This window comes from Lepisosteus platostomus, chromosome 9 (assembly GCF_059453375.1).
Source record: "Lepisosteus platostomus isolate fLepPlt1 chromosome 9, fLepPlt1.hap1, whole genome shotgun sequence".
NCBI lineage: Eukaryota > Metazoa > Chordata > Actinopteri > Semionotiformes > Lepisosteidae > Lepisosteus > Lepisosteus platostomus.
Window position 1 is genome coordinate 57,359,219 of NC_142619.1, and position 16,517 is coordinate 57,375,735.

At 41.7% G+C, this 16,517-nt stretch overlaps 1 protein-coding gene across 4 annotated transcripts; it reads right to left on the reverse strand.

Annotated features, from left to right (window-relative positions):
* Window positions 1-381: 381 nt before the first annotated feature.
* On the reverse strand, window positions 382-15,569 carry LOC148655307 (uncharacterized). Of its 4 annotated transcripts, none has more exons than XM_088645801.1 (12): window positions 15,104-15,569; window positions 13,999-14,241; window positions 13,586-13,652; window positions 12,122-12,665; window positions 10,747-10,904; window positions 9,616-9,687; window positions 6,474-6,576; window positions 4,671-4,762; window positions 4,346-4,467; window positions 1,641-1,740; window positions 1,298-1,479; window positions 382-672 (listed from the first exon to the last, which is right to left on the reverse strand). In XM_088645801.1, the coding sequence occupies exons 2-11, from the start codon at window positions 14,169-14,171 to the stop codon at window positions 1,348-1,350; spliced, it is 1,563 nt and encodes a 520-aa protein (XP_088501927.1). In that variant the 5' UTR covers window positions 14,172-14,241; window positions 15,104-15,569; the 3' UTR covers window positions 382-672; window positions 1,298-1,347. The 4 variants fall into 4 exon arrangements, with proteins under 4 accessions (XP_088501927.1, XP_088501926.1, XP_088501925.1 ...); XM_088645800.1 differs by having other exon boundaries at window positions 6,480-6,576; window positions 12,122-12,674; window positions 15,104-15,568; XM_088645799.1 differs by having other exon boundaries at window positions 12,122-12,674; window positions 15,104-15,567.
* Window positions 15,570-16,517: the final 948 nt, after the last annotated feature.

Here is a 16,517-nt window from a genome sequence, read left to right on the forward strand (position 1 = left end):
CTGGGGTATTTCCATTAATGTTTGGATAACTCATACATAAGCAAAGTAACAGCTTTGTTTGCAATGATCAAATGTGCCTGACTCCATCAATGAGGCTACCCAAAAAGCTAATGTTATTAAACTCTTGTGATTTCAGTTTTTTTAACTCTACACACCTCAACAAATACTCCTTTATTGGTTTACTATACTGACAGTAACCATATACCGTAATAGAAAAGCAATTCCTACGTGACACTATTCCTACACACTATGAAGAACACCCAAACTTTCTCAAGAACAGTACTTTAATCCATATTTGTTTTACCAAAAAATCAACCATGGTAATTTTACAATAGATTTTCTCACAAATGTTTAGGGTTTTAATTACACATTACAAGCATGCAGTTTTTAAATGTTTATTCTTGCATCACACTTTAAAACAGACCACATTATAAAGTATTTGGAACATTGCACATGAATGTACACTTGAGTAAAAATGTCAAAAACTAGAATACAAAAGTGTTGCAATAGCGAGGTATCAGTTATCTTTTTCAGAACTGTCCACCATCCACTGGTATAAATTGAGTTAAGGCTGGTGTCTTACACTGATGAGGTTAAAACCCAGAAATTCTTCCGTGTCACAAGTCACATAATTGTAACATCCACTCTGCAAACAGGACAACTTGCATTTTCCTGGAGAAGAGAAATTATTTTTTTAATGATAATGTTTATTGACCTGCTAGTAAATACCAATAAAACGCTAAACAAATACTGAAGTGATCAGTAATTTATAGTAATTCATTACCAAACAATAATGTAGGAAAATCGACCAAAGTCCCTGAGAACTAGAGAATGTGGGTACTTTCAACTCAATGCTCAATGAAATACAATAGTTTCAAGCCTTTAGAAATTGATGGGTTGCCGTGTCATAAAATCCACTTTGACTTCAGCTCTCCAGGTTTAAGTGACTGATAGCCTACTCTTCTTTTTAATTTAGCTTAATTAAAGTACATAGGTCCTTAAGTAATCAGTGTGTTTGTTGAAAAGACAATAGGTCTGTTCACATTTATTAATTAGCTGAATAATTTAGCAGAACGACACTATTGTGCTGAAATAGTCAAGTTTTAATCTGGAAAAAACAGGTGATGTATAAGGCTACCAAACAACCACTTGTTAACTCCAACCACTTCCATGCCTTTAGCAGAACAGCATATGCCATGTGTACGCACCATGGTTTTTTTTTTAACAAAAAAAAATTCCAAAGGCCTGGGGGAATTCCCCATTATCAGTGGAAAGACGTCCATGTGACATCACTCACATGTGAGTCATGATGCCCTCTGAAGGTGTGATGACTCAAGATCGTCTTTGTTAATATTTCCGTATGCTGGAGTGCAGTGACCTGATGGCAGTCTTGCATGCACCCTTTGACAAAGCCGTAGAATGTGGCTTCTCTAGCATTCCAGCATTCTTCCCAATCATTAAAACAATACTCCAAAAGACCTGAGGAAGTTTCAATTGAGGTTACAAGATGTTTTCACAAAATAGTTACAAAACGCAGACCGCCAAGTCAAAAATGAACAGAGAAGATTCAAAGCCACATTCAAAAGAGTTCTGTAACTCCTCAGGTCTAAAGAAGCCTTTTAAAGAAGGAAAGAGCATACCTTCAACCAGCGATCAATACATTTTGCGTGGTAATCATGAAGACACGGAAGCACCCTGAGCTGTTCCCCCTCCCTGTAGTCAGAGAAGCAGATCTGACACCTAGAAAATGAAAAGGTGTTTTACACGCGTACAGTATATACCGCGATTCACATTTCCACAGGCTGCAAGGGCAACTAAAAAAAGCATCGAAGTGTAGCAAATATCCAGGTGTTCACAAACTAGCGCAGAAGAGCAGAGGAAAAACTACCCAGGAATGAATGCACAGCAAACGGATATCGAAGTGCGATTACTTCAACATTCTCACTCACATCTGTACAAACGTGGGGCTCTCGAGCTTCAAGGGAGACATGAACAGAACAGGACGTTGATGTTATTTTCTTGAATGAAGCACCTTGTGAAAAATAAGATTTGGCTTTGAACACAACACTACACAGTTCTGCGTAACATTCTGATTTCCCAACGATTCCGATTGGCCGTGGTGTAGGTGGAGCTTTTCCTTCTGAACCACAAACTCCAAATCAAATCCCCATTATGGTGACAGGACACGTTACTGTAGGAGGCTCTTTTTTTACACATGTAGCCCACTTCACACCATTGAAATATACCACACCACAACCCTTAAGACAAGGGCTGCTAACCTTGGTAGCGTGACTAAAATGCTAACCTCATGCTCGTTTAGTCTAACAATCTTAAATTTCCGTCTTATTCAGTGAAGTAACGTCTCACTTCTCCACCACACCTGTGAGGCTGTGGGGCTGCTGGAGCAGAATGTTTGCTCTACATCCCTGGTTGATACAGTGAGCTCCTTCCTACTGCTTTGTAAAATAAACTAGTCCAAGTTCCCCTTGACGCTCGCAGTGTATCTGTGACGGAGAGGGCTGGGGAGCAGTCTTCATCTGGAACTGCCAGGTGGATGCTGCACATTGGTGGTGGTGGAGGGGAGTCCCCATTACCTGTAAAGCGCTTTGAGTGGAGTGTCCAGAAAAAGAGCTATTATTATTATTATTATTATTATTATTATTATTACGCTGTGGTGCAAGATCAGAACCGGTTAGCTGCAGTGCTGATCGGGGAGGGTAGATAAAGCGCTGACAAATCACCAGCAAGACGAATTTACTCCACACCAGTGAAGGCTTATGAAATTCCAGGATGCTGCCAAGAAAGAAGGTCTGCAATGACTGGGGCCCAATCCAAGGGAAACATGCTTCCCACTCACGGCAGAAAATACACGATTCTGCACACTAATTGACTCGAGTAAAGACCCTTAATGAGGCTGACGCTCTAGAACCCAATCATGTTACATGGCAACTGAAAGGAAAAGCCCCCTAGCCAAACTGCAAATTACGTACATCCAGGCCACTCAATACTTCAGAGCATTATTGGTCTCATCCCATCCAGATTTAGACCAGTTCTTGTTCAATTAATTTGTTGTAAGTACTGTGGTGAGAGTGAAAAGCCGGCAGCTATATCACCCTGCAACTCACAACTGGCAGCCCGCTGGAGCTCAGCCGCGTGAGCCTGCTCAGTACCCGGATGGGAGATCTCCTGGGAAAAGCTAAGGTTGCTGCTGGAAGTGGTGTTAGTGGGGCCAGTAGGGGGCGCTCACCCTGTGATCTGTGTGGGTCCTAATACTACAGTGACGTTGGACTATAGCGACGGGGAAACTTTACTTTAAAAAGGTGCCATCCTTTGGATGAGACGCACAACTGAGGTCCTGACTCTCTGTGGTCATTAAAAATCCCAGGATATTATTATAATTATTGTTAATGTCATGAAAGGAAAGAAGTTAATGTGGGGATCATTCCTTTTCATAATAGAAGTCGTACTTTACAGTATAATCAGTAAAGAAGGCCATTTATCAAATCTATGTCACATCTGTTGTAATATTATTCTCAAATGTATTCTCTTGCGAAAATGATGAACGTCAGTGTAGATATCAGTACCCAGATAAGTAGGCCTAGGTTTATCTGCCATTTCCAGAAGACACGATAAATCAGTAAAGACGTGTATGTTTCACTCTTCAGTCTCTCCACAAATGTCGCTCTCTTCACTCCCTTTCTCATTATTTTCACCTGTCAAAGGGCCGACAGATTATTCAAGTTGTACCCGTAGGCTGTTTGATACAAGGGCTTCTGCACACGAGACGACACACAAAAGATATCCTGGAAGTTATGGGCGTTTTTTGCAAATGCAGTTTAATGCTTATCATTAGAGATTCACAGACTTGTTAAAGCTGCTGACTGTAAGAGCAAGCTGTAGAAGCTGACTGTTTGCTGGTTCTGGGGGAGGGTGCCTAGCACCACCACCAGCCAGTTGTACTTCTCAGGACACTGCACAAGGGTTTGTAAACTGCCTGACAGCTATATTTCATTCTTAAGGGAATGTGGTTGTGGGGTGAGAGAGCCTCTTAACTAAGACACTGCCCCTGAAGGGAGCCACAGGGGGGCTCAGTCAGCAATGCCTTGCAGCAAACTACACAACACTAAAAATGATCTGTTAATTTCTTCAGTCTAATGCAAGAATCATATTCCGTCTCAAAGCCTTCCTGGAAATATGGGGCCATTTTGTCACTCAACATTTGACTCCTACGGCCAAAAGGACTTGCAAAACCACAGCGTAGTTTTATCACTGCCTGTAAATACGTCAAACAGCACAGGAAACCAGAAGTTACGGAGCGGTTTTAAATAAATGTGGATCTACTTACTCAGTCTTTCCAGCACTATAGGCAGGGTTGAAAGGTTTGGTTGGCAGGCGTTCAATCTCTCTCTTACTCAATTTGGGCTTGCTAACGACTGCGCCCTGATGATCCTCAAAAGCTAGAATTGCCTGTCGATAAAGAAATAAAGGGGAAAGGAAGGCAAAACGTGAGCTGGCTGTTTTAAAATAGGCCAGCTCTTACTCGCGGGGCTCTTAAAAAAGTAACAAACAACAGCCACTGCTGACAAATTACACGATGAATCAGACAAGGATTTACATCCACAGAAAACTGTTCCATTGGTAGAATGGGAAATAAATCTTCGGGCTCTTACCTCATAATTGTTTCCCTGACTGTCGTCAAACAGGTTCTGGACTGCGTTCTGTGTTTGTCTGGGTCGTCCATGCCGCTGTCTGCTTGCCCTGTCTGAATAAAAAAAGTATTTGCTTTGATCTGCAACAGGCAACTACTGCCAAAGGAAAATCAACATGCAAAATGTATTCACGCGCACAATTCATTTATACAGTTCTGGCACGGTAACGTTTCAGATTTAGGTAAGTACCATTTCCTACAAATTAAATACATTTAAAGCTTAAATAAGGTTTCCCAAGATATAAAATTTATAATTAGGGTACATTTGATTATATATTAAAGCTCATAAACAAAACGAGACTTGGACTTAAATCAGAATTAGACAGGTTGTTGTTATTATGAATCTGAGAACCTTTGATTTTCACATATTACAAATACCTCGTATACTAGTTAAGGAAATTAGTTTGCATTTAGCAACCTTTTAATGAGTTGAAGGGATAAATTTAGGTCTAGAAATGTCAAGCCAAACCGCTTTATACCATACGGTGTCACGGGAAGCAGGAGTCTACCCAGCAAGCAACGAGCACAAGGCAGGGTTCACCCTGGACAGGACGCCAGTCCATCACAGGGCAAGTGCAAGCCAATCATACATGGGGGCAATTTGGAGGCCACGGTAAAGGCCGAGGGGGGAAATTTGGCCTGGACACTGGGATAACTCCCTACTCTTATTGAGAAACACCCGGGTATCTTAAATGACCACTGAGAGTCAGGACCTCAGTTTAACGTCTCATCTGAAAGACGGCGCCCACTACAGTATAGTGTCCCCGTCACTATACTGGGGCATTAGGACACAGACCACAGGGTCCCACTGGCCCCACTAACACCACTTCCAGCAGCAACCATAGCTTCCCAGGAGGTCTCCCACCCAGGTACTGGCCAGGCTCAACCCTGCTGAGCTTCAGTGGGCTGCCAGTTGAGAGCTGCAGGGTGATAAGGCTGCTGGCTATAGGTCTAGAAATGTTTAAGGAAAATGATAAAAATGAAAATTCCAAAACAAGTACAGACAGAAAAACAGACTAAATCTGCTACAGGGGAATTCTGTCTGTAAAAGAAGAAATACCAAACATTTCCCGCAATAACAGACTAAGTATAGGGCAACAGATATAGAGGTAGGCTTATTTTGTTTTGTATGCTTTACTGAAATTTAAAAACAATCATTTAAAAAAAACTAGACATAAACGCAAACACTATGTAAAAATAGCTGTGTACAATGCACAAATAATCAAAACAACATAAAAATAAATACTACATAGGGCTAAAATTCAGGAAAACCGATGATGCCCTCTAGGTGTAGGTCAATTGCCTATGATGGGTGATGTTAGTGTTTCTCAAACTTTATTGAATTTTATACAGTATATTTGTGACACATAAAAAGAGCTTTAATATATTTATTATATCAGAGTTACAGGAATAATAATCATCTACTGTGTTGGTTGCGATTGCTAAAAAAATAAGTTAATAGACCAAGAAAGTACACACACACCAGTGTGCTTTTGTACTGAAATATAATCATTTGTGCTTTAATGAACATTTGGTCATAACACACCTTCACTCCTATTTAGTCCATTAAAACTAGGGTTTGCTATAAATGTGTATGGTATTTACTGATTTTTTTTTAAGCCAGTTTTGGAATAACACCAAGGTTCCAGTTTCCTTCAATTTTTAACAAACATTTCTCGGCTGTTTCACCTTCTTGGCTGCATCACCTTATAATACTATAGATGAACGCTGGTTAGAAGCAAAAAAATCTGAATTAAGCACATACTCTCACCCAATCCTGATAACTGAGGAAAGGTGGCAACAAAATGGTTGGCAGTTAGCATTGGATGAAAATGAAGATTGTAGTCAAGTCTTCCATTCTGTGCAGACTGCCAAAAGACACAAAACACACACCTTAAAACTTCATAATTATGCCACATAGTCTGTTTTAGGATAAAGTAAAAAGAGTAAAACAAGAGCACAGGTTTAAAAGTATACATTAAACATCAAATTGCTGATAAACATGGTTAGCTATAGCAATACAAAGAACATCATGTTCATGATGGCAAAAAAAAAAGCTCTGAAACACTGAAACAAGAAGTGATTTCATCTGCTTAAGGCCCATTGTCACCAGATGGAGCAGAATGCAGCTAAAGCAGACCACACAATTGAAAAACAAAACCTCAAACTTTAAGAAAAACAGAGGCTTCAGAATTTACAATTAAGACTCAAAAGTGTGTTGTAACAGACCCTCAAACAACTATAATTATGCATGAAAATATAAAAAGCAAGTAAAAGAATTAGCCAGACAAAAGGATAAAAGTATTCCTTGAAGCTCCAAATGTTGCAAGATGCCTTCAAGTGAGTCTAGATTCTCTTCAGTGGATCCTTCACAGCTGTAAGCCCACCTGAATGAGTCTGGTTTCACTTGCAAATATATACCAAGCAGCACATATTGTATACTGTATGTATGGCCTCTCTTGCCATCTTAGATCACTCAGATCTTAGAAACTCATGGTTGGCCAGCAAACACAGTTTTTACGTCTCTTGCAGAAAGAGCTCTGTCATTTACACTGGGGAAACAAAGGAAGAAGACTGGCCGACACATCAGAGCAGAGACTGTCTAAGGCAGGAGTGCCCAACCAGCCGACTGCGATCAATTTGATTGCAAGAATGTTGGTCAAAAAACACATGGGCTATTTGACTGTTTACTTTTTTTCGATAGCCTAAAAATTCATTCAGATCTCTGCATGTAATGTCATACATTTTACTACCCTTGTGTGTTCAACTCGTGTGGAATGGGTTTTAAAAGTCTCCTCCCTGAGTTCTGGCTGACACTGGGAAAAAAAGGCTACAGGAGCTCCGTGTTGTGTGTGCTACCCAAGAACGGTCTCTTGGTTATTGCCGCACGAACCCCACATTTGCTACAGTGTATAGCGGAGCGAAACAGACAAATTCGCCAACAGTTTGATAAGTTTGATTGCCTATTTGATAGTTGTAATGTCTGAGCGAAAATGATGAAGCCAAGAGACCGAAAACTTACTGTTACCACAAGGAATGGGAGCATGATTATTGTTTCGCATTCAAATCTGCAATGCTAGCGTCTACTCGAAGAAGGGATACATAGATCAACATTTCAAAACTGCACACAAAACGTATGATGTGGACTTTCCTGCTAAAAGTGACTTACGGAAAAGAAAAGTGGAAAAATTAAAACTAGCTGCAGTTGATTTTCACGAGGCCTAATACAAGAGGGAAAGTGGCAATCATCGCATTGTTCTGTGTGAGGAACATCCTGGCTCAACACAAAAAGTCATTCAGGGATCAAGTAATTAAAAAAAAAGTGTTTGCTAAAGCTGCTGACTTGCTGTTTGGAGTTTAAAAAACAAACATTTCTTCAGGTTCAGACAGCTGTTGCCTGAAATCAGTTTCTCAAGTCGTCTAAACATGGTGAATATGCCCAATTAGAGGATGACCAGTGTTTTCTGGATTTAGCGTTCCTCACAGACTTGACTGAACTGCTGAATGAGCTGAATGTCGAGCTGCAGGGACAAAATAAAAATGTCATCGACATGATCAGCAGTGTCAACACATTCCAAAAAAAATTAAGTGTTCTCAAGTTAGCTTTTCAGTGCCAACGCTCACATTAAGGTAGGATATTCTTTTTTCTAAAATGGGGAACATTACTTGTTCACTGTAGCATGAGTCACTTGCTTTTATTTGCTGTCATTTTACTGATGGGTATGGTTATTGTACTGATGTGTCAACAGTCTGTTTTTCTACATCAGAGCTTCAAATTCTCACTGGTAGGTCGAGCTGGACTGGCAAATGAAAAAGGAGATCTTACATTAAAAAAGGATGGGCACCCCCGGTCTGAGGTCTCTCCGCGCCCACGGTTCCTCACTCTGCTTCTCCGGGCCATGACTACACTGTCCCTCTGGCCTGCATCCGTTCACACGGATCCCAGGACTCCCACTCCAGGAGGACGACAGAAGCCAAAACTACCCTTAAACCGGGATCCCGCCTGCCGCCAGCTTTCAAGGACTGACTAATAATCTTTTCAAACCTCCCCATTCATTTACAGATTTCTGCTTCTCGCACTGCTCCCCGAGACTGTCTCCCACATTCCCATGTGTTTGGACATGTCCTCGCCTGCTGTGTCCATTCTCACCTGCTCTCTTTTGTTCTCCTTATCCAGCTCTTTACCACTCCTTACCTCTTCCACACCTGAAGAAGGCTCCACTGCTCAACCCTTGTTGTAGTTTTTTTTACCACTTTCTACTTTTCAGTACGGGAATTAACCTCTAAGAGGTCGCACCAAGTTTTGAATACATGTTGGTTGTGTTGGTGCCAGAGTATCACTGACATTTTTCCACACAGACGTGTAAGAGTTTAATTTGTGCCGTTTCGCACCCATCACAATGAACCTGATCTGTGCGATTGCTAAACCGTGATCCAAATTATACTCTCCAAATGAAATGGGGTTAAAAAATTCAAATACAGACAATGGATGATGAATATTTTTTTAACATAGTTGAAAACCAGCTAGATTGTCAAAAACAATAGACAGCTGAATCCATATGGGAACTTTGCTGGCATTTCCCTTTTAGAATACAACACTACCAGTCTTTTGTAGTTCAGGTGGGGAGCTGCGTCAGCATGCGTAGGCTGCAAAGGAAGTAATAGGTTTATTCCATGCTGATGGAATGGTTTATTCAGCATGGAATAAACCTATTACCAACTAGTCTTTTGCTGTAGAATCTGAAGGAGTGCAAATTAGTTTTCTTGGGAATGTCTCTACATACAAAACTAAGGCCTTTGTTTTTCTTAAAGACAACAATTTACCAGCGCAGGAAACCAAGCAGCAAAAATGCAACGACTTACGTTCAAATGCAAAGTGAAGCTGAGATAGCTGCTAATGCACTTACTGGATGGGACCTCTGTGTTGATCTCCTGGATAATGAGTCCTGATCCAGCTGTTCCTCTCTATCAAACTGAGCCTTGGAAAGACAAATCAAGAAACATCACAACACAATTAGTGGAACAGTAGATGGTGGGGGTCTGGACCTATAACCAGAATCACAAAAAAGCCTAAAGGAAAAAATCTGCGACATACCACATCCCCAAAAAATTATAAAAAGCTCGTCATAAGATCATCTCCTGACGCAAACTAATGTTTATATGTTACATTGATGAAACAACCAAACTGCTGCTATAGCACAGATCTACCAGTCTGTTAAGTATTGTTCAATTTCATCACATAGCTGTAAACCAGCCACACAAAATGCTTTAGGGCTATATCTAATTAAAGAGGTCAGGAGAAACCAGTCATTTACTCTAGTTTAAAAAAACAACATGCTTATCATTACTCCATGACAGATTAATCTGTTTCTGAATGATGAATGTGCAGTTTTTAAACAGTCTCTGAAGTATTTTGCGAAGGTGTTAGGACTCTTGAGAACCACAGATATATGAAGCACATTTGAGAACTGCTTTTATCTAGACCTTGAATAGAACCCATTCAGCGCACACTTTAAACAATGATAGATACTTTATTGATCCCATAAGGGAAGTTGCAGAAATAATGCACCTACACACAAGATTTAATAACCCAGCAATTAAACTCTCTCATTTTAAAGCGCTACCAAAGACTGTCCCCATATTTAGTTCTTCTGAATATAAGATAAAAACAACTCAGGCACACAAAATCCACAGCACTACAGAGCTGCTAGAAGTCTATAGCAGGTAGAGTCAGCAGTGGGTTTAGTTTCAACTGTGCTTAAAATTAAATGAACTTATTTACCTAATGAGTCAAAAGAGCTGTTTGGAAAATTAAAGTCTTTGGTGATTTGTATACTACCCCTACAGTATGCAAATGTGAAGTGTGTGAGGGGAGTTGGGCAAAGTTTTAATTACATTAAAACCGATGTAATTAGCTAGGTTAGCACTTTGTACATGTAAAAACCCACGTTTGATTGTCTGGTAATCTCTAGGAAACAAGGCCCGGGGTATCTAGTAGAGCACCTGTAGGCACAACACCTGCCAGAAATGCCCCTTACCTGGAGATGTCTTGCCAGCATTTCATCCTCCTCCATCTGAGCAGATCGAACGACGGCTTCAAAGAAGGCATCGTCTTCATCGTCGCTGATCACTATCTCTACCGGCTCCTCGTTTCCAACGAGGAGGAGCTCCCCACCCTGGTGATGGATGCGCCTGTCTGTTCCCGAAAGGAAAGGGGGAAAAAAGAGTGAGAAAAAGTGGTCTTTCCTGCGCCACATCCAGCCAAACCGGTGGCCTCTTCGCTCTCGTGCACGGAAAAGTTCAGACACAACCAGAAAAGACGATGACTAATTTATCCGATGTAATGCGAGACATTTTTACTGTTTCTGGTGTCTGGATAGCTGTTGATAACTGAAATAACATCAAGTAGTTTCTGATTTATGGAACAAGTAAAGGCTTATTCCATGCTGAAAAGAGAAGAAAAGAAACAACATTTCGGTTGTGGAACCTTCTTCATTATAGCGGAGCAGTGGCTCTATGGCTAAGGATCTGTGCCTGTGGCCGGAAGGTTGCCAGTTCAAATCCCGCAGCCAGCAGAGGAATCCTACACCGTTGGGCCCCTGAGCAAGGCCCTTAACCCCAACTGCTCCAGGGGTGCTGTATAAATGGCTGACCCTGCGCTCTGACCCCCAGCTTCTCTCTCCCATTTGTGTGTCTCATGGAGAGCAAGCTGGGGTATGCGAAAAGACAAATTCCTAATGCAAGAAATTGTATATGGCTAATAAAGTGATCTTATAACCAGGTGTGTCATTTCTGATTTATAACCATCATATTTATGAAGCTTTTTCAGAGTTTCAGTGGAGACTTCTTAATTATGATATTACATATTTTATAAACTGCAATACCTGTATATAGTATGTGCAAACAATACAAAACAATGACGATCCATTGAAAATGCAATGTTAATGAAACCAAAATCCTGGCTCCCTTCAAGAAACAGCTGAAAGAGATTCCTGTATCATTAAGATACTAACTACCGAAGGGCTAGACAGCCAAATGGCCTCCTGTCGCTTGTAACCATACTCGGCTTCATAAGAAATAGAAGGATTACATGGAGGGCAGCAGACGCTAAACACACACAGAAAAAATGGCTGCCTTATAAACTCAAAATATTTGCATTTAAACACACAGCACAGGTTCACACAATGAGTGGCAGCTCCCCTCTAATGAGGTTTATTAAATCAAATCCGTCATGGCAACCTGAAATGCAAGCTGCCAAATAAATCTGGGCTACGCACAGCTCAAATGACAAGACTATGAACTGGGAGAGCCTTGTACGTGTAAACAGTTGTTTAAACCTTACTTTCTCGGGAGGGAGCAGGGTCTCTGAAATCCAATGTTATCAAAGATCCACACTGACTCGGCAATCCTTACCTAAACTCAGGTCTCCCCAGACAGGCTCGAGCAATTCAGGCTCCTGGTTATTGCTGGAGACACTGGGTGGAAGCTCAGCAGGAGAGTGGCTGCCTGTTCTTAATTTGGAGCCGACTGAACCAGACCTCTGTCTCTTTCTTTGATGGCTCCGAACTAAAGATCCCGCTTGGCTCGTGTGCCCAGGGAAGACGGGCTGGACCTGAGATTCCTTCCCAAGCAGCTGTGACGGAGAGCAGCTCCCCGCATCAGCCCCTCCTGATGTTGAGGGCGCACAGTCCGAGGACGAGCAGACGACCCCCTTCCTGAGGGGAACTGGAGCAGAAGGCTCAGCAGCCATCAAAGACAAAGCCGAAACGAAGCCATTGTGTCTAGCTCCTCTACTTCGAGAACCTCGTTTACAGCTGGGATCTTTAGTGTCCCATTGGTGTGAGCCCAATGATCCATTGAAGACAGTTTGCTTTCTGCGTTTCTGCTTCTGATGAGATGGGGTTGTGCTCAGTCCTTCGCCTCTGTCCTTCACAGCAGAACAGTTCTCATGCAGGGCCTGGAATTTCTTTTTGGTTTTGTGGGGGGGGGGGGGGGGTTGGGGGGGATAGGAGAAGCAGACAAAAGCTAAATTAACTGATTTGGAGCTTTCTAACGAAGCAGACATTCGATAGTTGTAAACGACACCAGGTTTAAAGTCTCACTCTCAAAATCACCGCCCTTACCAAGTTCAGGCAAACTCCGTCTTATTCATAAAACTCTAGTACAATCCACACGATTGTTGCCAAAAGATCACAATATGAATCGATGCAATATTATAACTGAAATGCACCAAGTGTAATCCAGCTACTGTCTGAAACGTTAATGATGCACAAGGACACTTCCCCATGGCCGTATCTGTAATAAACATGTATTTTTTTAAAAATAATTGTAATTGCACTTTGCTGTATATTTTAGTTTCTTAATGTTATGAGGTTATGGTAAGTGTGCTCGAGGATTAAAAAAAGACTGCACGTGCATATCAAGGAGAACATGTCGTAATCTTTTAGTTGGTAGTTCTTATTCGAAATGAGTTTGGTTGTAGCCACACATTTTGAACAATATACACCATAACTGTGATGCAGTTTGGCTTTTGGGCAGTATAATTTGAAAATCAAACTTCTCCACATTAACACGTTATGGTCCATCTGCGTATTGCAGTGGTGGCACTGTGGCTGGAAGGTTGCCGGTTCGAATTCCGTGGCCAACAGAGGTATCCTACTCCGTTGGGCCCCAGAGCAAGGCCCTGAACCCCAACTGCTCCAGGGGTGCCGTATAAATGGCTGACCCTGCGCTCTGACCCCCAGCTTCTCTCCCTGTCTGTGTGTCTCATGAAGAGCAAGCTGGGGTATGTGAAAAGACACATTCCTAATGCAAGAAATTGTATATGGCCAATAAAGTGATCTTATCTTATCTTCCAACTTTGTAAAACCTACTTACACTCTCAATCTCCTCTTCTCTGCTTGCTGCTCTGAAACACCTCGTGTTCGACTTCGAGAAAACGGGGCTACAAATTTGAAAAAAAAAAGGAAGTACATTCATGACAATGAAAGTTTCATAATGTTGCCCGTCATTTACAACTTAATAACTGAACTGGCATCAAACATGTTTTAACTATTCTGAATATGCTTTTTTTTATATAATAGCTTTCAGCCTAAGGAAAGTGGAACAAAGGAAAGTCTGCAGTCAAAGAAAAACAAAGTGCCACCCATTCCAAGGAGATTCTTATTCATGTGTAGTTTTAAGTGAGTTTGTGAAGACCAGATCAACTCAACAGGCCACCGCAGGAGATTAATCAATCTTAGTGCCCACTGCTCGTAAAGGGTACAGTACTTACACCCCTTTGTGCCTACCTGGGGGTTTTAGAAAGAAAACTTGGGGGCTCTGAACCCCTGCTGACATCTAACGAGTCAAACAGCTCCATGCTGTCGTCGAATAAGCAGGCTTTATTCATGGGGTCTGGACTGCTGGGCGCCAGCTCCCCAAAAGAGGAGTTACAGTCCGAGTCTTCCAGGGCTGCACTCATCTTCCTGCTCCGAGTTCAGAGTCCCTTCTCAAGTAACTGTTAAAATCGGCACATGCTGTCCTCTGGAGACCTGTCGGGAGAACAAACAGCCTTACTCGCTTGTTTTGAAAACGTTTGTCTTCTTTATTCAGACTCTTCTTCTAAAACGTGTGCCAGTGCTGACATTTTGCTTTAGTGTAGCTGCCAAGAGACTATACTCTTCCACGTGCAAAATGCGGCACAAAAGCATAATTTCCAGGTCGTCCCTTTAGCAAAGAATATCTTTTCAACCGAGCTGGTTAAATAAAGGTCGCATTTTTTTTTCAAATAATTAAGAACCAAACTTTAAATGTCGTGTATGATAAACAGGTTGATGCCGTATCAACAACTGACTGGCTCCCATACAAAACTGAACAGACCGTTGTTAAAAAAAAAAAAAGATCAGACAGACAGACCATTAGTGTAATTCTTCCTTGTGTAATTCAGATAACACCGCATCGTTACACCATTTGAATGGGTTCCTGGTTCACACTCTATATAGATCGGAGTGAGTCTTAACCTTTATATATATGCATTCGTAAAAGTTACAAAAGGGGCAATCCAACGTATCTGGTCTATCGGCTAACGATGGCAACAGTAGATTAAAATATTTTCTTACGACGGACAAATGATCTTAAAATGTTCAACTCCATTAAGATTCTGACGCGTTTCAAACGCTCATGCTCCCTCGATGATTAACGCTTACAACACTGCAGTATGTTACCTTAACCGCTCCATAGAAATGCAGATGAAGAGAATACACGACATGACTTGCAGCACAAAATAACCAAATCGAAAAGATCGTTAAGAGTTCACGTATCCACACTATTAAAACAGACGTAGTACTGTAAATAAACAACAGTAGTAAAGTTTCTCAACTTAAACAACGATCTTATTTCATAAAGAACACTTACCAACGTTACCGCACTGACTACAATAATTACAAATCACTCGCCATCCCGCCGACTACCGCTTTCCGGGTCTAAATTGCGTCATATCCGGTAAAGTAAAACAGTAAAAAAAAAAAGTGCTACGGCCTCTCTAAAAGTAGGTCCAGATAAAAAGAAAAACACCCCCAAAATATACAACCGCCTTGCTTTGACAGACGTAATATTTTTATTCACAATTAAGTTTGTCTGTCCAACCAGTGATGCAGTGGTTTTGAAAGACATGTCAAAATAACAACAACGCTCATTGGGTGATTGGTAATTTCAGGGATTTCCTTCGAGAATTCCCTGGAAATGGCGTGAACGATCCGATCCTGACCACTTTCACTTATCCCAGAAGTTATCGCCACTTTTCCCGTAAGTGTTATCGCTGGGAGTCCTTCTTGTCATGCTCGTTAAGTTGCCCTTGCGAGAGAAAGCACTAGGTTCACGTACTGTGGTGCAGCCCGGTGCCCCGCTGCAAGTTAGCTCACGTTGGCAGGACACCGGAAGCATAGGTACTAATAAGTGGCTGAAAAAACATCAGTTTAAGTGAGCAAGAATGACGACTGGTGGGAATGTTGTAGGTCTGTGATGTATATTTGTGTTAAACGAACTTGAGGCAGTAGCTTTGATGACTTTCTGAACAATAACACAGTGATCTCCGCTTGCCTCAGTTTAAATCTGAGTTCTGGTGGGTACACACCGTCTTTATCACTGAACACAAAATAATAGCACCGAACCGACAATAACTGGCATGGCTATTCTCCGTCTTTGATACGTGTTTCAGTAAGTTCACATCCGTTTTAGGTGGGGGTTTCATCATTTTAATTGAGAAATCAGAAATAAAAATAAAGGTTTTAAGGGGAAAGTGGCGTCAAACTACTCTCCAAGAAGCAAATCGCTCTTTCCGAGCTCAGTGAAACGTCGAGTGCAAACCTCCAAAGTCTAAGCGATTACGTTAAAGCGGCCACCTTGTTCGCAATGATTAGTAAAGCTCCGAGTGGATGATTTTCTTCACTGAGCCAAATGACCTGGTTTGTGAGGGCTGCAACGACAGTGTGTTGAAAGCCAGCGTCTATTACCAACGTGCTGTATTTATTTCACCTGGGGTTAAAACGCTTTAAAGGTTTATTAAGGAGAATTATTAAGAATGTGGTCCCAGCACCCGGAGTCATTTCACAATGATCGCAGCAGTTCGAATGGACGTCGTCGTGTGCGGCGTTTTCCTGATGAGTCCACAGGCTCCACACTTCCTGCAGCTGTATTGTTGTGCTCTGCAGATTTACTGGGGGGAGATTCTACAGCAGGAATGGGTACTCCAACATGCTGTCCCCCACTACGGAGTTTCATTGCGACCAATTCCATTATCCATCCCTCCATTTTGTAACCTCGTCTTCCG